Source organism: Oryx dammah, unplaced genomic scaffold (assembly GCF_014754425.2).
Source record: "Oryx dammah isolate SB20612 unplaced genomic scaffold, SCBI_Odam_1.1 HiC_scaffold_7, whole genome shotgun sequence".
In the NCBI taxonomy this organism is placed as follows: Eukaryota; Metazoa; Chordata; class Mammalia; order Artiodactyla; family Bovidae; genus Oryx; species Oryx dammah.
In genome coordinates this window covers 25110424-25136598 of record NW_024070191.1, presented here as the reverse complement: position 1 = coordinate 25136598, position 26175 = coordinate 25110424, and the positions used below count along the sequence as shown (strand labels likewise).

Below are 26175 nucleotides of genomic sequence, written 5' to 3'. Positions count from 1 at the left end.
AATATTCTTATCAAAATAAAGTCATTCACATTTGGAACAAAGGCTAATTTGTACCAGTCAGTTTTGGAAATTCAAAAATAATTTTTTACTATCCACTATTAAAAATTAATCTTGTGATAACTTATAATGGATAAGAATATGAAAAAGAATACATATATATATATAACTGAATCATTCTGCTGTGCATGGGAAACTAACACAACATACTCAACTGTATTTCAATTTTAAAAAATGTTTCAAGAGAAAATATTTTAGCATTTAATGTCTTAGTATTAATCAACATCTACTAATTCTAAAGTTACTATGTTCCATTAATGGGCGTACTTGAATTATTAAAAAAAACTTGGAATTACAATAAAATGCTCAATATTTTGCCTATTATATAATCAGGTAAACAGAATCATGCCAAGGTTGATAATTATTGATTAGTAATATTCCAAGATAATTTCATATATTTATATATATATCAAAATCTCTTCTAGTTTCATTGTCCTCAGAAACTTAAGAATACCACTTAACGGTCATTTACTTGTCATTTTCATTAGACATCATTCTTTTTTACTTCATATTCTACTGAATACATCTTTCCCTGATTACTTTTGTTTTACTAAAAATAAAAAATATATATTTTTCTTGGGAACATAATGAAATCTAATTAATTCAACAGCTGCTGAAATTTCACCTGAAATTTTAGACAGCCACAAATTCACAAAAGGAAAAGGTAAACACATTAACTTTTATATTTAACTAGTATACAATAAAAATTAAAAGAGCTATTTTGGGAAAGTTGATGCAAGTAGAAAAACTGATTAAAGTCCTGTCATCAACATTTTTATTTAGTTTAGTATTTGTTAGAATATAAATACATAACAATATGTTCTTTCTTATCATGGGTAGTCTTCTACATAACTAAAATTCATGGCCAACATGTTATATAACACACAACATAGAGAACAAAAAAATCTGTAAATTATCAGAATGGGACAAGGACATCAGAAAATAATACATTTTATATAAATTATAGAGGACAGTTCCATTACTTTCTTCTCTAATTCAATTTTACAAGATAAAGTCAACAGGTGTTTTGTGGACTGTTACGAATGCACAAACATGTGGCTCTTTCAAAAGACACCAGTCAAAAAAAAAAAAAAGACATTGGTCAAACACAAATGTTATCTTGACGTCATCTATTGTTCTTAGTTCTTAACTGGAGTTGAGCTTCCTTTCATGGTCTTCTTTAGGTGATGGTAGTTTGGCAAGATTTTCATCAGGAAATCCAGCTGTAGTGTCTGCGGCTAAAAAGATAAGAGAATTAAGAACTGGCCAGCAGAAAGCAAAGTTAAGAGCATCACGTAGAAATGATTATCACTACGTCATGGAATTACAGGTGATTTTCACTGATCTCTTTTTTCTGGACTGAGGCATGCCGAATCTTAGTTCCCTGACCAGGGATTGAACCTGTGGCCCCCTGCAGTGGATCCCGTTCACTGACTTAATTTTGCTCCCCTGCTTTTTCAATTTACAATGAACATACAATGAGTTTGGTAATAAGAAAAAGCCAAAAACTTTTGCATGTAAAAATGTATATTTATCAGTTTTCAACCTTGCTTTTTGTAGATTTCATTTTGGCCTCTAAGAAGTGAAAGAGTTTCAATTATAGTAGACAATATGAGTACACTGCTTTGTACATGACAGAGCACACAGCTATGATACGCATCTGATCTTCACTCTTCATATCACAGCTTTGCTCACACTTGGCCTCACTGTAAAATTCACCTGGGGTACTTTGCCCTGACCACTTTGTTTCAAAATGTCTGGGGATCATTTGTAATAAGGACCTCTATGTGATCCTTATAATTGATAAAACATGGAAAACAGTGTTGCATACATACCATTACGTATTAAACTTCAGATATTCTTGCTCACTTAATTCTAATCTCCCTTAACCCAACTCCAGCTTCATCTCTCCCTCTTCAATCATTTTGCTGTTATGCAGAAAGATAGTGAAAAAATACTAGATTTGTTCTTATTTCTTTTTTGGTCCAAAGAATAGTAATACTTGCTTATAATAATAAAAGCCAAAGATTACAGAATTAGAATAACCCAGAAAGAACTGGCATTTTAATTTCTGATAAAATATGGCTAAGAATCAAAAGTGCTAAATGTCTTGCAAACATTTTCTTTGGGAGAGGGGAAAGAGGCTGTGTAACTAAGGAAATATACTGAGTGTGCCAAGCAGTAAGGTTAAAACTTCAATCAGAATGCCTTCTGTCCAAAGGAAGCCCCAAATGCTCTATCAATACTTATCTCCTACTCTAACATGAAACTCCAAATGCATACTTGCCATTATTCTTGGTTATTAGGAGGGGACAATTCCTCATAAGCCAGGAAAATATCTAAATATACTTGCATATTCACAAGCTGCATTTATTTTCAGGCCAATTATGTCAGTAAAGTGATAGGTGGACCCAAGTTGGATGTATAGTAATTTGGCAGGTTCATTTCTTACCCTTGAAGGTTGGTATTGTAGGAGCAAATCAGTAGAGTTCGTAAGGCTTGGAGATGCACCTTCAGTGAAAATATGTAAGACTAGGAGAGACATCCCTGGATGTTCTCTTCCCACAGTCAATGAGTCACTGTCATCTTTGGACCTATTTCTGATATTAACTTAAGGACTCAAATATCTGTTGAGTCAACAAACAAACTGTAGTTTTAGGAATGTTCCTCTGATGCTTTATTTTAATCACTTATTTTTAAAATAACAGACTCGCTGCCTCATTAAAACATGTATGTGGTATTTTGGGAAAATTAGCAGCCTTAGAAAGGACGCTACCAACTAGAGAGGTTCTAGTACCTGTGGCCGTTCAGTCTGCACCCGACGAAGGCAGTCTCCGCCATAGATCACTGTGTTCTCAGGGATGACTTCAAACGTGTTCAGGTTGCAACAGGCCCCGATGATACAACCACTTGTCAGTATTACGTTTCTGCCTACATACGCTGCAGGAAAGACACACAGAGAACGACTACATAAGACAGTCAGCGACTAGAACACTGTTTTCTTCCTAAGATGATGCAAGCATAAAAATACAAACTGTCCTTAAGAAACATATTAAAAGTACTTCAGTCGAGAGTTTGTACAGCAGAGAGGCACGAACCAGGCTAGTATTAAGTGGATTCAAAACAGAGCTCTGTTGTGATCTGTGTGACCTATAAACACTCTCAGCGAGTTTATCTCTAAAATGGAGCCCATCCTACTTCACAATGTGCTATAAGGAATAAATGAGATAATAAATGTCAAGTGTCAAGCACAGGTCTGACACACGGTAGGTATAGAATAAATAAAAAATGAGTGATACTCATCATCATCATCATAACTGGTAATCCAAATTAAATAAAAACTATCAAGTAGGTTAACAAAAAATCTAATTATTTTTAAAAAGCTCTTCTTTCATGCCATCCAAGACTAAGAAAGGAAAGGCACTATTCTAAAGAGGTCTTGGCCAGTGCAAGTTCGTTGTATGAAGTAGGGCACTCAAAGACGGTAGGGACGGAGGTGGGTAGGGGGTTCAGAATGGGGGGACACATGGGTACCCATGGCTGATTCATGGCGATGTATGGTGAAAAGCACCACAATGTTGTAAAGTAATTATCCTCCAATTAAAATGAATTAATTAAAAAAAAAATAAAGAGGTCTTGGGCTTCCCTGGTGGCTCAGTGGTAAAGAATCCACCTGCCAATGTAGGAGACATGAGTTCTGTCCCTGATCTGGGAAGATCCCACACGCTGCAAAAGAGCTAAGCCCACGCTCTGCAACTATCGAGCCTGAGCTCTAGAGCCCAGGAGCTGCAACTACTGAGCCCACGCGCCCTAGAGCCTGTGCCCCAACAAGAGAAGTCACTGCAATGAGAAGCCCGTGCACCTCAACTTGAGAGAAGCCCTCGAAGCAACAAAGGCCCAGCACAGCCAAAAATAAATAAAAATTTTAAAAATGAATAAAATGACTGTATTTGCCCTCTTAAATAGATAACATTATTTAGAAAAACAGACAAGTCTTATCATTCCGGCTCTTTCCGGACAAGCTCTTTGAGTCACTTCCCAGCAGTGGTGGCAACTCAGGAGACCCCTTGCCTAGACCCTCCTATGAAAAGTAGCTTACATTTGTTTCTAATGGGCTAGGGGAAAGCAGTCCTGAAATTAAAGAAAGCAAACTAGTAGAGAAATTGGGTTTTTTTCCTTTAATTCAACAACATGAATCAACTAAATTACCATTGACACTATTTTTAGCAGAAATCTTTTTCAAATCTTTCACCTGAAGGTTTAATTCAATCCTGATTTAAACATACACAGCTAGAAATTTAATTTAGTGGATAAAAAACATGATTAGATTAGGTTCCTTAAAGGCAAAGAATTCATCTCTTGGCTATGCTAGCCCACTTCCAACCATGCCTGCAGTCCTTCCAAGCACGTGGCTTCATCGAGGCTTGCACTTGGGCTGTTCTCCAGAACACCACAGACAGAAAGGAGGTGATCACTTCTCACGATATAGTTTCACATGTAGCTTACCTTTTGACTCGATAACATTATTATCGCCTATTTTCATGGCTTGGCAATCTGTAAGCCAGAGTTAAGCACACATTGTGAACATATTCATCTTTTTCTTTCTGATTCACTCTCCTTGTCCTGGAGTGGGGCGGACAGAGTTCTGAGAAGGCCCCGTAGGCCGGGCTGACCAGAACTCCCTGCCCAGGGCAGTAGGCAAGTAAAATTTAATTCTTTAAACAGAAATATCTCGAAGTACAAATAAACGCCTTCTGTGTTTTTAAAGAAATGAGCACCTTATACCCAATTTTATGAGTATTTTCATAATTGTTTTAAGAAACATATTTTCATAATTGTTTTAAGAAAATTAAAACTGTCTAACACCCAATCACGTAAGGGTAGCACTGTTAACAGCTTGACATATCTTTATGTAGATATATCATTTCCTGTATATAACTGGAAATCAAACTGTATAAAATAAAACTCTATAACCTTTTGTAGCTTATTCAGTTCACCTACCTTTGCAAGCCTTATTCCATACCATCAGAATCTTTAAAAACATAATTTTAAGTGACTCCTTAATGGTTCTAATGGTCTATCTTATAACTGACGCTTAATTCATTTAAGTATTTTGCTATTGTTAAACCTTTAGCTTTTTCCTTGAAGTATTAATAGTTTCTCTTATAAAATAATGTTTTACTCACACTATGAAAAGATTTTACTCTTTTTAGAGCATGAAATCAGCAAAGACACTGGTAACACTCAGGTGAAAAACATCAAAGAATGAAATATTTCCAGCCCATCCACCATTTCCTTGTATCAGACAGGAACACACTGTCAACCTTTTAAAACTATACAGAAATCACAAATGGGCAGAGCTGCGGTTCTTAAATCAGGACTGAAGCCAAGATTACTCTGCTCCACGTCCACTGCCACTCAGCCACCACCTGCTGACAAGACGGGTAACACGAGCAGGCGGCTCCTACAGGCGAGTGCGTGAGCACGCGTGCACACTGAAAACAGCAGACTTCCTTTACTCTCTGAAGGTACTCAGTCAAAGAGAGCGGAGAATTTTTTTTTTATATACTACAAATAAGTCTTTTCAAGAGATGGAAGGCCTAGTCCTAAAAATATAATTCATACATTTATTTATATATATACACAATATATGTCACATATATAATTAAATGACCTATTATATATAAAGTATGTGTGTGTGTATATACATATACACACATATACATACACACACACACACACATATATATACAGTATTTGATAGATAAATTATGACAATTTCTACAAAGGAGACTGGGTACTGAAAGACAGTTGGGAATGATTTCTCTTAAATTATTGCAAAGGATACAACAGCCAACTTCAAACACATTATTGGTGCCAATGATCATAGGTTTGGGTTCTGGATCTTCTGCATCAGGAGTGATATTATCAGGGTGACTATAAAAAGAAGAGAGAAATTATCAAAAAGTCAATAATGCAATAAGCAATTCTCCTGTTACAGACTTTGGGTTCATTCTCTCAACTGTACCTCTATCAAGCTTGATAAATGTAATGACGTTAAGTAATTTCTTAATCCAAGTGAATTATTTATCCTCTATGCTGGAGAAGACTTGATGCTGAACTGAAACCGAACTACTGAAAGGTAAAGAAATCACAGGTGTGTACAGAAAGTCAGTCTTCCTTTGTTTATTTTTTAAACTCAAAGCCCAGGGGACCTTTCCCAGGACAAGGTAGAAAAGAAGCTGGCTGGGACTTTCAGCTTGTTAAATTGCAATCAAAATCATGCCTAACTTGAAATTTTTCCATTCCTAATAACCATTCAAGATTGTGAAATGTAAACAGATATTCATGTAAAATAATCATTTTATGCTGTTACGTGGTTAGCTGAAACATTTGTAACAAAAAAATGTTTGCAGTCTAAGAGAAGGAAGCCATTTAAAAATGGTGCTTTATCTCTGACAGCTGAGTTACTGCAGAATATAGCTGTTGTTAACTGACTTACACTGAAGGTGCCAAAATATATTTTAAAAAGAAACTGCTTAATATAGTAAGAAACCCCCAAAGCCTAAGTAAGCATTAAGACAAATCAATCTCTTTATCACAGTTAAATATTTTCCTAAGGTCTTTACTACAAATTCCATACACTGTTGCTATAAATTAGGTATAAGCTTGAATTTCCTGCCAAAATTTTATCTAGCTTTACAGATGCTTGTAAAAATTTCATAGGTATTACAGTCTAGTTCACTAAGATCATACATGTTCTAATAGCTTATAATTTTTTTTAATCTTTAAAGTTGAAAAATTGCCTCTAGGACCTCCAGTTTTTCAAATATAATTCTGAGTGTTATCCCCATAAGGCATACGAAAATATACATCAGACTGAAGTTCACGTGTCCTGGTATGAGTAATAACATGGCAGTCAGAATCAAGCCATCCTGTCAGAAGACAATTTGAGGCTGGGAGCACAGCACAGGGCCGCTGGGGGTGTCCTCAGGAGACGCCTCCTTAAGGGACAGAAGAGGCTGGCACATGGAAGGGACCCAGAGTCAGAGATTCTAGTCATCCACCTATGAGCGGCTTCACCCTGGACACTCTCTAGCCCTCTGGTCTGTAGCATCCTCACTTACTAACTACCTGTGTTGAAAAAGATCCTTAGTGTCTTCCTGGTTCTCAGACAGTGGGCCTTCCAGATGTCAGCTGTAAAAGGTCCCTAGAGATGGCTGACATGAACGGAGACTCTCTCTGCGGCAGCTCGCTCAGAGCAGGTGTAAGGATGCTACTCACGCATTTATGATGAGCGCCTGTTCCTCTATTAGGTTGCCTTCGCCGATCACTATTGGACCGGCTTCTGCGATGATTCGTGCTTTAGGGTGGATCACTGTCCTGGGTCCTGTTAAATGGATGGAAAAGAAATTACTTGTGGAGGCCGAGCTTCCAAGGAGGCTCTTGGGAGAAACGTTTCCTAAAGCAGGTACCAGGTACCCCACGGGGCACGTTACAAAGGCTATCACTGTACTTTGGGCCAAATCTCCAGCCCAGCAGAGGGAAGAGAGCACAGGACTTTGGAGCTGGACAGTCCGGGCTCACCCTCTGTGGCGAAGTCTCTGTAATCTCAGTGGTGAAATGGGGGTGGTGATAATATCTGTCCTGCAGGGTTGTTGTAAGAATTAGATGAAAATTGCCTTATACTGTTTGTAGGCAATGATTTTTTGGCACAGAGTTGGCAATAAAAATTAATTCCTTTCCTTCTCTTCCCTCCTAAAGGTGAGGCTCTCGTTGCTTACAACACTGGTACTTGCTTATGCTGGAACCACATAACACTTTCTCATGCTGGAGTATTACAGGATTAGTCCTTTTATTGAGGGAACATGATGAAATATGGGTGGAATGAGAGTTAGAAAGCATGGAGACTCACCTGACCTTTGTTACTCTGTCACCATCCTTATTATAAGCCTACTCAGTGGAAGAAGGCAGAGCCCTTGATGTCTGGTCGAGGATATGATTTTAACCAGTTGAAAAGGATAAAGGGAGGCAGAGGAAGGAGCCAAGCGTGGTTACTGGACTCTGGCAGTGGGAGAGCTGAGGCAGTGACTCCAGCCTCACGCTGAGGGGCAGGAAGGCCCCCCATCCCATCCCTTCACCACGGGGTGGAGGAGGCCCTGCGCGGCCTAAACAAGGCCATCGGCTCCGCACTGTACCATTCCCTTCCTCCACTCGATTGACCCAAAGGCCTAGCATTTGGCTGACAGTGAAGCCACTGATGAGAAAACATCACCTCACTGCAGGCACTCCCTCCCAACCTGCCCCACCAACCCAGATCAAGGCCATCCTTATCTGTAGACAACGGGACAGGAAGTTTTTGCTTTGCACAGGACGCAGCTGACTCCGACAGCAGGAATGGGCAGAAGCAGTGACACGAGGTAGGGAGGGAGGCAGGAAGACGACGCTGCCCGTCAAATTCAGCGCTCAACTGCTTCAGTCAACCGTACTAATCAACTCAATTTACTCGACAATCACCATCTGCTAGTGACATGCAAGACACAGGGCTGCATGTTACAGGGAAACAAAAAGGAATGGGTGCTATTTTTGCCCTCTGGAGCTTTGTTTGTCTTGAAAATTGGGAAGACTTAACAGGCTCACTCAAAAATGTATTAAAATAAATAAGGAGGTGTTCCTGGTGCCCAGAGAATTGGAAAGAATCTCAGGACAGCTTATTTTTTTCCCTAACAATGAAGAGCTGGGGACTGATACAGAGGGTGGGGCCCAACATGGGGTGCGGGGTCAGGGGACGCACAGAGGGTGGCTTTGTTATTCGTGTCACTTCTGGCTCCCTAAAGTAAAACTTTCCTGGCAAATGCTCCTGCTTAGGATAGGAGATTTCAGAACAGAAGATGGGGTCACTCAGATCCCTGGGAAGCTTCTCAAGGTGGCCATGACTGGGACCCCGGGTGCCTTTTTCCTTTGGTTAAAAAACATACACACAAATTATAAACATACACACACACATATACATAATTATAAATATACACACTCACACATAATAATATACACATACATATAATCATAAACACACACACATAATTATACACACATACACAATTATAAATATACACACATACACATATACATACACATAATTATAAAAGGAATACCTGCTCACCCCCCAAAAATCAAAGTCAAAAGTGAAAGATCCTCTCTCCTCCTGCTGATCTCATTCCCTGGAGGTAACTATTCTTAAAAGTTTGGAGTATTACTTCAGAGTTAAGTACTAGTGTATATTTAAAATCTGTAAATATGACTGTATATAAAATATATTTCACTAGAAAGTTAGAAGATAAGCTCAACTTGAAGGAGAAAAAATCTGAATTTTACATACTAAAATATGAATTTCAAAAACTAAGGGATGGTACTCATTCTGCAACTTGCTTTTTCACCTAAAAAGTCATGGTGATTTTTTTCCACATAAATTGTTGAGTATTATTTCACATTAATATACCATGACTTATTTAACCAACCCCTTAATAATAGCATTTAGAAGAATTACCACTGCTGGGGAGAGGTGCTAAAACAATGCTGAAACAAACACTGGATTCCTTTGAAATGAGAAATTTCTTATAGGTCCTTCCAGCTATGTGAAGCAATGTAAAGCTGTAGTTTGCACAATACCAGATTTATATTTTATGTCAAGATATTCTATGATAAAGGGACACGATCTTTCTATTTTCGGTTCTTTATAATTAAAGCCCCAGCCAGCAACCACATCCCTTGTCTAGAAAGGCCAGGCTCTGGCCTTTATCACTTAAAGGCTGTGTGCTTAGCCTCTCAAATGCCTCAGTTTTCTCATCTATAAAAAGATGAAGTCTATGATAGCCTATCTCACCAGGTTGAAGTGTGGATTATATTTGGAAAGGAGAGCATGGGGTCTGGCCCACAGTTCTTCAAAATGGCAGGTTCATCACTATCTGACACTAAGAGCTAAGAACTTTATCACAGTAAACAAAACAACTCTTTCTAGTCCGAGAAACAGAAGAAAAGGGACTGCTTTATTCCCCTGATACTCAGGCAACAGGGTGAAACCTCCTTTTAAACAGGGAAGAAATTCTTCACCTTACTGTAAGACAGTGAAACAGAAAATAAAAATTTTCCATACTGGCATTAAAAATCTGACAGGAGGAAGAGGTCGTCCTGGCTGTGACAGAAAGCAGACCCTTTACCGCAGCCAGATTAGCACCCAGGGGCACGAGATATTCTGCTGGTCCTCAGGCTGCAGCTTTTGACAACAAGCAGTCTTGCAAAAAGCTACGTGAGAAAAGGCTGATAAGACAAAGGTTACACTGGGACCTATGCTTCTTTAAAAGTTCCTCTAAAGTACAGGTTTGAAAACAACTGATATTTTCATTTTTTCCCTTTTAAAAATAATGTTGGCGCTGTGTTAGCCAGGTATTTTATTATTATTATTTCTTATCATTCTTAACAAGAGTGTTAGTAAATAACTGGAAAACTGGTTCTAAGTCTCAGGGCCTTCCCTGGGATAGAAAGCATTACAGGAACCACTGAGCAGATTCCATGAGACCTGTTTAAGACAACACTTCCACCTGGTGGTCACACTGCCAAACTACAAGTCCTGGAGTTCTGAAGTGACTTGAAAGGTGAAACTGTTCTTCAGTCCCTAAGGCATGTCCAACTCTTAGTGACCCCATGCACTGCAGGATGCCGCACTCCTCTGTTCTTCGCTATCTTCTGGAGTTTGCTCAAACTCATATCCATTGAGTTGGTGATGCCATCTAACCATCACATCCTCTGCCACTCCCTTATCCTTTTGCCTTCAATCTTTCCCAGCATCACCGTCTCTTCCAACGAGTCAGCTTCTCTCATCAGGTGGCCAAAGTATTAGAGCTTCAGCCTCAGCATCAGTCCTCCAATGAATATTCAGGGTTGATTTCCTTTAGGATTAACAGGTTTGATCTCCTTGCTGTCCAAGGGACTCACAAGAGTCTTCTCTAGCACCACAGTTCAAAAGTATCAAATCTTCAGCACTCAGCCTTATGGTCCAACTCACATCTGTATGCCTACTGGAAAAACCATAGCTTTGACTCTATGGACCTTTGTCAGCAAAGTGATGTCTCTGATTCTTAATACACTATCTAGGTTTATCATAGCTTTTCTTCCAAGGAGCAGGCATCTTTTAATTTCATGGCTGCAGTCACTGTCTGCACTGATTTTGGAGCCCAAAGAAATAAAATCGGTCACGGCTTCCACTTTCTCCCCTTCTATTTACCATGAAGTGATGGTACCAGATGCCATGATCTTAGTTTTTTTAATGTTAAGTTTCAAGCCAGCTTTTTCACTTTCCTCTTCCACTCTCAACAACAGGCTCTCTCCTCTTCACTTTCTGCCAATAGAGTGGTATCATCTACATATCTGAGGTTGCTGATATTTCTCCCAGCAAACTTGATTCCAGCTTGTGCTTTATCCAGCCCGGCATTTTCCATGATGTACTCTGCATAGAAGTTAAATAAGCAGGGTGACAATATACAGCCTTGACATACTCCTTTCCCAATTTGGAACCAGTCCGTTGTTCCATGTCTGGTTCTGTTGCTTCTTGACCCACATACAGGTTTCTCAGGAAACAGGTAAGGTGATCTGGTCTCCTGTCTTTTAAGAATTTTCCACAGTTTGTTGTGATCCACATGGTCAAAGGCTTTAGCATAGTCAATGAAGCAGAAGTAGATATTTTTCTGGAACTCCCTTGCTTTCTCCATGAGCCAACAAATGTTGGCAATGTGATCTACTCTGAATTGTGAAGAAACAGCAAGGTCATGGGTGACAAACTAAATACCTCCCCTTAACCTCTTGAAGGGCTTTTTGGGGCAGAGACTAGAGAGGTGAATTTTTAAACATGAACTGTAGTATACGTGACTGCTAAGACTTAAGTTTGATGAACTTCTTAAAGGAAACGTCTGACCAGGTGCTTTGTCTCTGCACAGGGCTGGAGGCTGGTCCCAGAAAGCCTGATAGCCCAGCACTAGTGCAAGACGCGGGCAGCAACCGCACGCTGAAATGTGAGCACAGTCTGCTCCACACTGTTCTGCATGCAAGTGGCACTTTCACCTAGGATGTGTCTGAATTCAAACCAAGTTGAAGGGTCTTGGGGTTAAAATGCTTTAAAAATAAAAATCTGTCACCATGGAAAGTTTTTGTTAAAAGGCTGTCGTGAACTTTCTTGGAGCTCTTTCTGGCAGGGTAGTTTGTGTATTTTCTTACCAAATGTGCTGAAACCCTATTTGGCTTATCTCCTTGTTTGGATGAATGTGTCTAGAGTTGGAGCTGCCTTACTGGCTTATGAATTATTTTTCTAAATGGTTGGCTGGGCTTGACGCAACCTAGCCAAAAAGACATTCCTTGCATCATATTTCCATTCCCTTCAGTAAGTAAAGGGTATTTTTCCTGTCTATCTTTGCCACAGAAAGCAATCTTTGGGGACATTTTCATATGTCAATAAATAGTTCCAAAAGCCACAAGGTCTCTTGAAAATGAAAACAATTCCTTTGACCTATAAGATGAAGTACTTTTAACAACTGTTTTATATTCTATGCATTTCTCAAGTCAAAGCCACTGTTTTGCCTTATTGAAAAAGATTTCCATATAATGTTGTACATATGAAACTTACGTAATATTATAAACCAATGTGACCTCAATTTAAAAAAATTTCCACAATAAAAGGGAAGCTTTGATCTGTATTAAAGACCATAATGGAAAGAACAACAACGTGGGACAAAGTGCTTCCATCACAAAGCTGTGTCACTGTAGGCGTTCTGCCTTCACACCAGGAGTCCCCAAGTGTTGTCCTAACCCCAGGAGTCTGCCTCCACGCTGTAACAGGACTGCAGGACTGTGCACAGATGGACCTTTCTAAGATGGGTTCCAGCTTTTAAAACAAAATTTTCAGAAAATAATGCAAAACCCATGCATCAAGGCAGTCTAATTAAAAGCAGACTTAAAAAAGAAAAAGCAGGCTTGACAGTAAGTAAGATGAAACCTTATTTACCCAAATTATAATTAACTAGAGAACTGTTATTTTTCCCAAGGTCTGTTTCCTAACAGACTCTAATGAAAGGGGTCAGGTTCCGTCAGTGCCACAGACATAGGGTTTCTGGTTAAGGACTACACTTCAAAGCTTCAGACTAGTTTCTTTGATAAACCAAATACTTGATTTTCTAGGAAAACAGAAAACTTAATGTTCTACTAACTGAAACATAACAAGGCAAGAGTGATGAGGGGATGGAAAGTTATGTAAAACATCGTGAAATTTCCATACCTATACTGTAACAGGAGAAGACTTACATTATTTATTCTGATAAATTAAGCAAAAACAAAACCAGCCATAAGCTGAAAAACAACAGTCCATCGACAAAGGAATGGATAAAGAGGGTGTGATACATATACATAATGGAATATTACTCAGCCATCATAACGAATGAAATAATGCCATTTGCAGCGACATGGATGGACCGAGAGACTATCGTACTATGCGAAGGAGGTCAGAGAGAGAGAGACAATTATCACATAATGTGATATGTGGAATCTAAAACAATGAACTTATTTACGAAACAGAAATGGAGTCACAGATATAGGAAACAAATAGGGTCACCAGGGAGGAAGGGAGGGAGGGAGGGATACATTGGGAGATTAGGATTGACATATACACACAACTATATATAAAATAGATAACTAGTAAGGACCTACTGTACAGCTCAGGAAACTACTCAATACTCTGTAATGACCTATATGGGAAAACACTTTAAAATACGGTGGGTATATGTACATGTGTGACTGATTCACTTTGCTGTACAGCAGAAACTAACAACACACACTATAAATCAACTGTACATCAGTAAAATTGTTTAATAAATAAAAAATAAAAGTTTCCCTAAGAAAATTCCACACCCCTCCCCCCCAAAAAAAAGAAGGAAAAAGAATACATGGCAGGGAGAGTGAGTTTTAATCAGGTAACTTATCTCTGCTCTCTGCTTTGATTTAACTGTATATCTACCAAGAGCTTTTTTAAATCTGAGATATTACATCAGAAAAAGGAATTAACAGTAGAAAAAGATTAGAGATTATTTTACACCAAATACAAAAGTGATAGAAATGACTATCTAAGTATCAGTTCTGGAAAATTTCCATATTTATACATACACTTAAGAATCAGAAACAGGAACAATGAAAATGAGATAAGAAATATGGAGCACGGAACACTGGGCAACTGTATCACTGAATCTTTTCCTTAGTTTTGAAAATTGAGGTGTTTCTGTAAAGTGAGAACATTTTCTGGTTTTAAAAACCTGGGTCAAAAATAAACCCAACAAAATGTTAACTTAGATCCATTCAACGATGAAATTACAATCACTAGTTTAAAAAAATAATAATCATTTCTTATGCTACAATACATCACTGAAAATCTGTGTTGAACAATCATTCTGTTTTAACCACCAGGGCTGTGCATGATCAGCCAGTGATCAGCTTATATGGAAAGTAGATTTAAATACCACATTTCTTTACATAATTTCAACGTTCAAGGAAGGCAGGAGGATAAGAGGGACAAAGAAGAGGGAAGAGCACCAAGACACAAAAGGGAGAACAGGAAAGTGAGTGCTGATTCCTGAAACCCCCAGGCCCCAGTCCTATGCAGCGGTCCAGCTCTCCTTGGCACAGGATAAAGCCTTTACTGCTCTTCTAGGGAAACTTCTGCAAGGACAGGACCTGTTATTTCAAATCTGAAACACACACACAAACATATATGTATACTTGTGTGTATACTTATGCCTGTAGAGACATCCGTACCATCTATGTGTCTACTTCACAGTAGATACTGAACACATTGTTTAAAGTAGGGAAGAAGTAGAAATGAGAGGGAAATATCATTATTTTAGTCTTACTTTCCTTCTAATTATAGAATACCCTGCGAATTAATATTAGGTGTTATCCCTCGAATCATGATGAAAACCATAAAAATGCTAGAATAAAAATGCAGAGGAAATGTGGCTAATTTCTCCTCATAAAAAGTTTGCAAGTGGTTTAAAAGTTAACAAAGTTAATACAGGACTGAAAAGAAACAGAGTTACCTTTTAAACTTTGAAATTCTGTCAATTTAAAACAATTAATTAGATCCAACCTGGGCAAGCCCTAATTACGCTCCATAATACTGGCACAATCATAACTAGTTTTATAAGACATGATCCTGAAGAGGCTGGAGGCTTAGACTTACTCAAATTACAGAAATTTTTTTTTTTCTTTTGCAGTTACTATTAGTATAAGGGAACAAGGCACATTTTCTCTCTGAAAGTGTACTTAAGTTTACTGAAAGCTCTACTCTGGTAACACCCAGGGGCTAGTAAACATGTGTGCACGTTAATACAGATACCGGGGCACCATGTCCAGTGAAAACGTATGGAAAAGATCCAGTGGCTAAAATGTGCATTTTGGGGAACCCAATCATGTCCATAGAAGCAAGTTGTTTAGTCGCTGAGTCGTGTCCAACTCTTTTGCGACCCTACAGACTGCAGCCCACCAGGCTCCTCTGTTCATGGATTTCCCAGGCAAGAATAAAAAAGCGTTGCCATTTCCTTCTCCAGGGGATCTTCCCCACCCAGGGGTTGATCCCACATCTCCTGCATTGCAGGCAGATTCTTTACCATGGAGCCACCAGGGAAGCCCATGGTCCACATACTAAATTTTTCATTTCATTTAAACACTGGACTTAACCTCTAAAGCAAGGCTACACTGATTTCACAGTGCAGCTAGCCAATATTTATTGAGTGCTTACTACATGTCAGGTACTGGGCCATGACTTTCATAAATATTCTCTTATTTAATCCTTCAAAAAGCTTTGAGGAAGGCACTATTATTTTGCATGTGACAAAAGCTGCTGCCACTGAATGTCCATTCTTCCCTTTTTCTAAGTAAGAGAATCCAGTACGGGGGCTGCAATGTGTCCAGTTCAGACTACATCTCCCTGCATTCTCCGTAGCTAGACGTGTCCTTGAGACCAGGCCCAAGGCAGAGTGTTGTGGAAGCTTCAGGAAGATTACTTAAGGGGAGCGGACTCCACTGGGAGGTGCACCCTTTTGTCTCCACGCCTCTCCTTTCTTACCCAGGACACTCTTGGCGCTCCAGCCATCACGTCCTGGCCTGTGAGGCTGGAGCTCCCGGACAACCAACTGACAGGATGTGAACTGCCTACCCTTAGGCTTTTTATACAAGAGGGTAAACTTCTGTGTGTTAAGCCACCACGACAAGCTGCTGACCCTAATTCTGATACACACAATTACACAGAAGGGGAAATGAGAGAGGCTAAGTGATATGCCTGAGGTAATCCAGCAGATAAAGAGCAAGGATGCTAACCCCAAGTCCGTCAGACTCTGTGCTTTACACTCTTAGAAGAACGTAAGCTCTGCTATATTCTCTGCTGGGTCCAGAGTGCAAGCACAGGTGTGAGCATAGGGCCCGGCACATAGTAGGTACACAGCAGATATCTCTCGAATAAATTACTTTATCATATTGGCTTGTTAGTTTATCAGATGGGAGTTTAAACACAGACTCCATCACACTAAATTATTTGAGAAATATTAAACACTTAGAGAAATACATTGCTTTGTCAATAAAATTAGGACCTCAGTCAAACATAGAAAATAATACCTAACGAACTGTAAAGCACTGAAATAAACTAAATAACACCAATTCTTGAGAGACAACACTAATAGGATATTCTCTTACCTATAGTGACATCACCTCTGATTTCGCTCTCTACACACACAACTGCTCCAGGAGCAATCTTCACACTGCAGGAAGAAAAAAGTGACATGCATCACGGGTAAGGTTTAAAAATATTGTTATAGGAGCTCTCCTGGCAATGCAATGATAGAAAGGTTAAAACAAATTGATGGAAAAATGAAAAGTAAACTGTAAGATGTAATATACTATAAACTTCTCAGGTGATACACCATCCATCAAGCTAAAATCATTTATCATGTGTTCTTAAAATGCTTGAGAGGAAAAGAGGCATCGGACTCTTTTAATACCAACATTGTTTTTAAATAGCAAAAAGCTCAAAACAACCTAGGTATTCATTAGTAGGGACCTGGTTAATACATTATGGTATAGTATGAACTAATACACAGCATAAAAAAGAAGGAATAATCCTGTGTGTAAAGAGTCGGGATGACCTCCAAGCTACATTGTTAAGTCAAAAAAAATCGAAGCCAGGGACTAGAATCAGAGGCTCTAGCACATAAGGACAGAGGGGAACATTAGGGTAATTGCTGTGCATCGGTCTTAGAAAGCAAAGACAGAGGACTTCAAAGGGAAGATTTCTAGGAAAAAAAAACTGAAAGATTATGTGATGAGCACTTAGGGAAAAAGTTAGGAGGCATCTGACATTATCTGTTGGAAGATTTGAAAAACATCAGTACATAGAAAAGAAATAAAATGAAAAATGGAAGTTATTTGGTTAAATTTTAGATGAAGTCAGTTTGAGGTACCCATGGAGAAGACCCAGTATATCTAGATCTGGGGCTATGAGACAGCTAGACCAGAAATACAGCTGAGAGTCAGCAGAGCAAACTCTTTAACATGTTTCTCCATCATTCATATTCCAGAACCCACCCAAATATCCCCTAATATAAATGCAGAGTAACACCCAAAATAAATATTTTTAAAAATCACCACTTTCATACTGATGTGGAAAACTTAAAAAAGACATGTATGGATTTTTCTTCTATAAATTTAAGTTAACAAATCTTCCTATCACAAAGTATTTTTAAAGCTCTAAGTAAAAAGAATATCAATCAGAACTTCCCTGGTGGTCCAGTGGCTAAGAATCTGGCTGCCAATGCAAGGGACATGGGTTCGACTCCTGGTCCGGGAAGATTCTACATAGTTATTGTTCAGTCATTAAATTGTGTCCAATTCTTTGACCCCATAGACTGCAGCATGCCAGGCTTCCCTGTCCTTCACTATCTCCCACAGTTTGCTCAAACACATATCCACTGAGTCAGTGACTCTACCCAACCATCTCATCCTCTGCTGCCCCCTTCTCTTCTTGTCCTCAATGTTTCCCAGCACAGGCTCTTTGCCAATGAGTCAGTTCTTTGCCTCAGGTGGCCAAAGCACTGGAGCTTCAGCTTCAGCATCAGTTCTCCAACGAATATTCAGGGTTCCTTTAGGATGAACTGGTTTTTGATCTCCTTGGGGTCCAAGGGACTCTGAAGAGTCTTCTCCAGCACCACAGTTTGAAAACATCAATTCTTTGGTGCTCAGCCTTCCTTATGGTCCAACTCCCATATCCATACATGACTACTGGAAAAAACAATAGCCTTGGCTATACAGACCTTTGTTGACAAAGTGGTATCTCTGCTTTTTAATATGCTGTCTAGGTTTGTCATAGCTTTCCTTCCAAGGAGCAAGCATCTCTGAAATTAAAAGGTTCCACGTGCCATGGGGCAGTTAAGCCTGTGCACCACAACCACCTAGCCTAGAGCCGATGCCCTGCAACAAGACAAGCCGCCACAATGAGAAGCCTGCACATCGCAGCTAGAGAGTAGTCCTCACTCACTGCTCCTAGAGAAAGTCCCCACACAGCAATGAAGACCCAGAATAGCCAAAAATAAGTAAGTTTAAAAAAATACAGTGATAAATTTAAAAACTTATAATCGTTAAGTCTATCTTTAAGAAATGTCCAGAGGAGACACAGCTACGTCTGTCTTCATCATTTTGACTGACTCTCTACTAGGCACAAACTAATACAATTTAAAAATAATCCATCTGGGTTACTACATGTCACTTGTCTGCTGAAATCACAGAAAATATATAACCTTTCTATTGAACAGGAGAAGGAAAAACTTTAGTGACATGGAGTAGAAAACAGAAAATGCTCCAAACCTCTCATTTTCTAGATGAGGAAATTGAAGCCCAGGGCCTTGAAATTTCCTGAACCAAAGTTCATTCCTGGGACATCACTGTCCTATTATTGAAACACAAGTCCATGTGACTCACAGTGAGGCCAAACAATACTAAAACGTCAGTTTGGAGCAGAGAAAGGTTTACTGCAGAGCCAGGCAAGGAGGTGGGTGGCTTATGCCTTAAAATCCTCAAACTCCCTGAAAGCCTTTAGCAAAGCCCTTTTCTAGGAATTGGGGTGGGGGCATGGTGAGTTATTGCAAACATCCTGGTGTCAGATCCTCTGTTCTTGAGGTTAGTTCATGGTCAGTAACGATGTTCCTGTAAATCTCTACCAAACAAATGCTATTCTCTGTTCTGACAAGAAAGGCCCAGGTCCCAAGGCACAATTGTCACCCTCCAAAGTCCAGGTCCTGGCTAAGAGGAGGCAGATATCCATCAGCTATCCATCCGTCCCCAGACCCTGCCTAGCCGTCATCGCTGAGGGAGACAGGCGCCCAGGACCCCAACGACTCTCAGGCTCCCCAAGCCAGCCTTAGGGCAGGGGCTGGGTCCTGCAGACTGCATCCTATGCGGACGCCACTGCCATTACGCTGCAGACACAGGGATGGGGGAGAGGTTCACAGCTGCTCAAGACCTGAGCCTGGCCAGTAGGAGGCCTTGGCCAGGGCTCTGAAGCCCTGCAGGACACAGCCCCCAACTGTTCCCAGGGTCTGCCTCTTACTGGGCTCTCTGCCTGAGGCCTGAAGACCACCGGTCTGCTGACTGAGGACCATTAACTGTCTCTCACTGACAGCTGGCGCGGCTTGTGGGAGGGGCCCACTGCAGCACCCATGGATGGCTGAGCAGGACCGCTAACAGCTGCTCACTGACAGTTGATTGCTTACGGCAGGAACCCAGCAACTGCTACCTGGCTTCCCAGATGGTTTGCTGGTAAACGATCTACCTGCCAACGCAGGAGATGCAAAAGAAGCAGGTTCAATCCCTGGGTTGAGAAGACCGCCCCCTCCTCCAAAAAATGGCATGGCAACCCAGTCTAGTATTCTTGCCTGAAAAATTTCATAGATAGAGGAGCCTGGCGGGCTACAGTCTATGGGGTCACAAAGAGTTGGGCAACTGTTACCTGGTAAAGGAGCGGGGCTTAAAGGTGTACAGCAACAGTCCATGCTAAGGTTTGTGCTCAGCTACACTCTAAAACACAAACATCAATCATCCCTTTTTTGTTAGCTGGAAGTTTCCTGGAAACAGCCTGTCACTTTGGACAGTTTTCCTGTGTCAGCTGAATGATTTTGCCCTTGAAAATGGTGATAAATCACCATTTATAAACACTTTTTCTCCGATCCTTTTCCCTTCAGGTGGGTTTGTGTGTGTAAAAAAAGCAATCTTATTAAGCTGTGGACAAATAAGTTAACCTCTATAAAACAGCTCATTTTACACATGATTTCCGATCCTAGTTTTCCATTCCCTCAGCCTCCCTCTTGCTATGATTTCTTTTTTTAATGAAAAAAGCATTATCTAATATTTAACTTATACTGGGCATGTGAGAACAGAAGAGACTCAAAAGTGCCCTGTCTTCAGTTTTATGCCCAAGGAAGACGGCCCAGGTTGTGTGCGTCAGTCAGCATATTTCTTTGTGAGACAGGAATAATAAAACTCAGGAGTGAAGGGGCGGAGCCGGGAGCAGGCAGCCGAGGTAAGACTTAGCCGAAGTCCTAACTAATAAATATCAACAGTACCCCCATGTCCACAGCACACTCCTATATACTGTGCATATTCCTAGCATATCTATTCCTCTTTAGCTTATGCAAAAGATTACAATTACCTGCCTAAATGGATGAAAAACCTAAATGTTAATTTACGGCCGCCCCCAAAACAAGGCTTGTCGGTGTTCATTTTCTAAGAGTCAGCAGAGGGTGCTCATCTTTGCTGCTTTGGGAAACTGTTTAACTGAAGCTTGTCTTGCATCCCAGCTGCCCCTTTCCACCGACAGCGCCCAGCAGCCCCGAGGCCCGTCCCCACGCGTTTACCAAGCAGCTAGCTTTGGCCCAGGCGCGGGCCCTGGTGTGAGTCAGTCTACACATAGACGGGGCGCCCCCGACGGACAGGGAAGGTTTGGGGGACCGTGGGTGATGGGGACACAGGACAGCTACAGGGGTTCGGAGCGCCGCGCAAAAGGGGAGGGTCCCTTCGTGTCCCAGGCGACGGGGACGCCCTGCATCCCCAGCAGGCCCGCCCGAGACAGCGCGGGCGCGCGGCGGGGGCCAGCGAGGCCACGGAGGGACCACGAACCGGGACCTGCCCCCACCCCATTCCGCATCCTTTCCCGTCCCTCGCTACCCCCAGCCCGTCGCCTCCTCCCTCCGCGAACGCCAGGTCTGGGCCTTGGGAACTATCTGGGCGGGGCGCCTGGAATAAGACACCACCCAGTCCCCACTACTGGCGACCGTGAGCAGATTCCACCCCTGCGGGGAGGACAGGATAGGTTCTCAGATAGCGACCCACCTCTTTTGAGTCTTCTCCGCCATGGTTTCAGCTCCTCTCTAGCTGGATCGACACAACCGCCTGGGCATAGCGATGATCTCTGTAGGTGATTGTAGAGCCTGGCAGGACGGGGAAGGGGCGGAGCCTTGGCAGTGCTCGTGTGGGCGGGGGCGGGGCCGGCTCGCGTCGGAGGTTTCAGTTCTGCGTGAGCCGGCTCCAGCCGGGCGGCGGTGTTTGGCCGCGAGCTGATTGTTGGTGCAGTAAAAGGATTGGTGGACTCGGATTAAAAACAGCCATTAAGTCAGATCCAACGCAAGTCATTGTGACCTCATTAAGTCCCGCTGTTCATTCTCAGTTAAGTTCCTTAAGGATCCTCCTGCTAAACCTGGGCCCTTTTCCCTTTCAATGTGAGCTGGTTCTCCACCCCCGACCCCCACCCCGTAAGTTAAGTACCGTCTACCTGATGTCTTTCTCAGGGTAATCTCTAATTCTGTCCTTCTTGCCAAGCCTCACACCTGATTATTCGAATGCCTACTTGACCTGGATGCTGCGAGGTCTTATGAAACCTAAAATGTCCAGAACAGAGCTTTGGTGGCACAGTGGTAAAGAATCTGCCTGCAAACGCAGGAGTGGGTGAGTGAAAGTCGCTCAGTCCTGTCTGAATCTTTGTGACCCCATGGACTGGAGCCTGCCGGCCTCCTCTGTCCATGGAATTCTCCAGGCCAGAATACTGGAGTAGGTAACCATTCCCTTCTTGCAGGAGGCTCCAGTTCAATCCCTGGGATGGAGATATCCCCTGGAGAAGGAAATGGTAACTCACTCCAGCACTCTTGCCTGAAAAATTCCATGGACAGAGAAGCCCTCAAGCTGCAGTCGATAGGGTCCCAAAGAGTTGGACATGTCTGGAGCACCTGAGCTTGCAGGCACTTGTCTCTAAAGAACGTAAGTTGGTCCTTTGATCTCTCTCTCAGTAAAGGAGTCCACCATTCACCCAGTTGCTCAAGACAGAAACTCAAGTCATCCTTGGTTGTCTTCACTTGTCCATATATGATTGACCAACAACTTCTGCTGGTCCTGGGCTTCCCTTGTGGCTCAGCTGGTAAAGAATCCACCTGCAATTCGAGAGACCTGGGTTCGATCCCTGGGTTGGGAAGATCCCCTAGAGAATGGAAAGGCTAGCCACTCCAGTATCCTGGCCTGGAGAATTCCATGGACTGTATAGTCATGGGGTCACAAACAGTCGGATACGACTGAGCGACTTTCACCTCTGCTGGTCTTACGTCTCTTTCTTACAGTTTGCATCATTTACTATCTCTAAATCTCCCTCTGTAGTCTGCGCCTTCTACCCTTGACCTCTAAAATCACATTTCCATCCAAGCAATTCTTCTGTAGCTAAAATCATCCTTTTAAAAATCAAATTTAGTTATTTTTTACTTCTTTTTCCTTTTCAAATCCAAACTCATTTCCATTACCTATCTCTGGGCTTCATCCAGCCCCTGCCCGCTTCTCTCTTCTTTAATTTCATGTTCCTCTTCCTCTTCTTTGAAACGGAGTAGGACCCGATGAGCCTTCCCCCCAATGTCCTCTGCCTGCCTTTTGTCTATTGAAATCTGTCAAAACTTATTAATCAGAGAAATGAGAAAATGTGGAAACAAAGGGTAGCAGTCAAAGGAGACCAAATCCTAATGATGTACTCATTAAGCATAGTCAGGGAACTTTAGTTCCTTCTCAAGGGCTATGGATAATATTCTGAGCCATATGCTGTGAGCTGTCTTATAGACACTGAAATCCCCACCAGGTGGAAGATGCTAACTACATGATGACCAGACAGTAGCCATGAGATAAGCTGCCACACTTCCAAGAACTGGCCTCAGAGAAATGGAAACAACTGACCCTGGAACTGAAGATTAACTGTATTTAAAACAATCAAGATGAAGCTGGTCAGACCAGCAGTGACCAACTTGAAGATGATCGTAAGAGCGGACTGTGCTGTTTCTGCGTGTAGCCCCCTCCCTCAGTCTATAAAAGCTCTTGTCCCCCTGGTTGTCAGTGAAGGGGGGAGTCCACCTTTGGCCAGACATCTGTTTCCCCCACCCCTGTTGCCAGCATCCGAAATAAAGCAAACTTTCCACCAACCTGGCCTGTTTATTGGCTTTTGAGTGGCGAGGACCTGGACCGCAACTTTCAGTAACATAGTCATACTTTGATTCTCCAAGAAGCAAGTTTGAATTCAAACCCAAACGGCTTCCACCCACCCTCTACCCCGACCCCTCTTCTGACTGTTTAAGTCAATGTATTAGTCAGGGTTCAGCCACAGAAACAAAAGCATTAGGAGATAATATAAGAAGAGGCTTATTGCAGGGAATGGCTAACGTGATCGTGGGGGTTGGTTAGGCAGGTAAGAAATCTGCAAGGCACTCTGCAACACTCATACATGGAGCGCAGCCACTGTCTATAGGTAGAATTTCTTCAGGGAAGCTCCAGCTCTGCCCCTAAGGCCTTTTAACTGATGCGGGATCTTAGTTCCCTGCCCGGGAATCGAACCCGTGCCCCCTGCAGTTGAAGCGCAGAATCCTAACCCTTGGACCACCAGGGAATTCCCACTTTGGCCCTACTCTTTACTCAACACTGGCCATAATACCTACACAAAGTTGATACTTAAAAAAAAAAAAAAAAAAAGAATAAATATATGGATGAATTTAGAATATCCTGTTGTCTCCAAGTAGGTAAACACCTACTCACTTTTAAGCAATGCCTGAATTAATTTAAAAGACTATCCATGGCATGAGTAACAGCCAGGGAAACAGAAGTGGTAGAAGATAATATATACACACATACACATTTATTTTAAGGTATTGGCTTACTTATCATGTAAGAAGCAGACCCCCCCAGGCTGGAAACTCAGGGAAAAGTTGATATTGCAATCTCATACCCAAAACCTAGATGTGGGAAATTCAAGCAGGGTTTCTTTGAGGCAGGATTTCTTTCTGGGGGGAGAACCTCAGTCTTTGCTCTTCAGACCTTCAACTGATTGGATGACGCCCACACACATTTTGGATGGTGATTTGGTTTATTCAAAGTCTATTGATTGAAATGTTAATATCACCTTAAAAATACCTTTGCTGCAATATTTAAACTAGTGTTTGACCAAAGAGCTGGGCAGCGAAGCCTGAGTTGATGCAAAATTAATTGCAAGAGCATGCTTGCAAGAAGGACCGTTTTATCAATATTAGGTACAGTGTCTAGGGCCTATAAGCTTTTTGAGAAATCTATAAATTTGAGACCTGAAAGTAAAATGTGCTGATTCCAAAATTCAAGAAGAAAAGTACAAGTAGGTATTAATAAATTTTTAATTCAATGACAAAAAGCATAACTTTTCCCTATTAAAATATGTGCAGCTCAATTCTTCTGAACCTAGCAACTATATTCAATGGGGGTTGTGGTTGCATTTTAATATGTTTAATATGATGTGAGCTTATTCATTGCTTAGGGAGCCCTTTTCTCCCAATAATTGCTCTACTGTTTGTCTAGGGTTTTGCGCCATCTGTGGCCTGGAAAAAACTACCCATCTGCTTGGGAACATCCTTCCAGGGCCAATTTAAGCATTCCCCCTTCTCTACTTCCCTTGCATTTGAAAAATTCCTTATCTCTGTAGATGATTGCTTCTTTATTTATTCACTGCAGTATGCCAGTGATATACTGCATCAATAGTTCTTTAATGAAAGTATTTGTTGCCTTTTCCTTCTTCCTAGTCAATTCAGAGCTACCGGAGGGCAGGAGCCATATCGTATTCATCGTTCTATCCCAAGAGCTTAGCATAGGTCTCTCAGAAATTGGCAGCCCAATGGTGCTCGTCATTTTCATTAATCAGTTGGTTTACCTTCAACTACATCTAACCAACCAGTTTATCCTCCATGCTTTTATATACGGTATCTAATCTTCATAGCAATTCTCTTGAAGACAACAGAACAATTTTACTGAATTACTGGCATTATTTTATCTACTTTTAAGATGAAGGCTTTCAGTCTCAGAGAGGTAAAGTGATTTGCTCAGAGTTCCCCAGCTAACAGGAGGCTTCCTTTCATGCTTTCTCTTCTGTGAAGAGCTGTATCTCACTAACAGTGGTCCTTGCCTTTAAGATTTTTTTTTTCCTTAAGATGGTATTATATCAGGCTATACTTTCCTGTCTCTTATTTAAGGCTGCTTGCTCTTGCATGTACCTTCGGAGATGAAAAATGGCTGGTCAGGGATAGCACAGTAATGCTCTGGGCTCAGTAGATGGACCTCAACTCGCCATGAGGCTTCTTGTTCTTACTTCTAGGAAGTGTCTCTTGGATTGCCTGTCCACACCCTAAAGAAAAGCTTCTTTTTAAATATTCCTCTCCACATGTTTTCTTCCTTTTTTAAAACCTTTTGAATTTTAGCAAGCATTATGAGCAGATTGTACACACCCAGCTCTGTTCTATGTGCAGGGAATACAGCAATAGACAAAACAAAGTTCCTCCCCTGTAGAGCTCACAGGGAGATGGGCAGTAAACTAACCCAGAAATAGATATACAAGGGCTGGTGACCAGTAGTAGGGCTCCTTATACTATTTCCTTACGCTCTATTCTTTTTTATACTACTGGTCACCAGCCCTTGTTAAGGAGCCCAGGGAGGAAATGGTTGGGAGAGTCTTCC

General features: G+C 41.3%; 1 protein-coding gene across 1 annotated transcript; it reads right to left on the bottom strand.

Annotated features, from left to right (window-relative positions):
• Positions 1 to 245: 245 nt before the first annotated feature.
• Positions 246 to 22214, bottom strand: DCTN6 (dynactin subunit 6). Its single transcript, XM_040242889.1, has 7 exons — positions 21517 to 22214; positions 16834 to 16898; positions 7342 to 7447; positions 5906 to 5994; positions 4564 to 4611; positions 2855 to 2997; positions 246 to 1295 (listed from the first exon to the last, which is right to left on the bottom strand). The coding sequence occupies exons 1-7, from the start codon at positions 21537 to 21539 to the stop codon at positions 1197 to 1199; spliced, it is 573 nt and encodes a 190-aa protein (XP_040098823.1). The 5' UTR covers positions 21540 to 22214; the 3' UTR covers positions 246 to 1196.
• Between the last annotated feature and the right edge of the window lie 3961 nt (positions 22215 to 26175).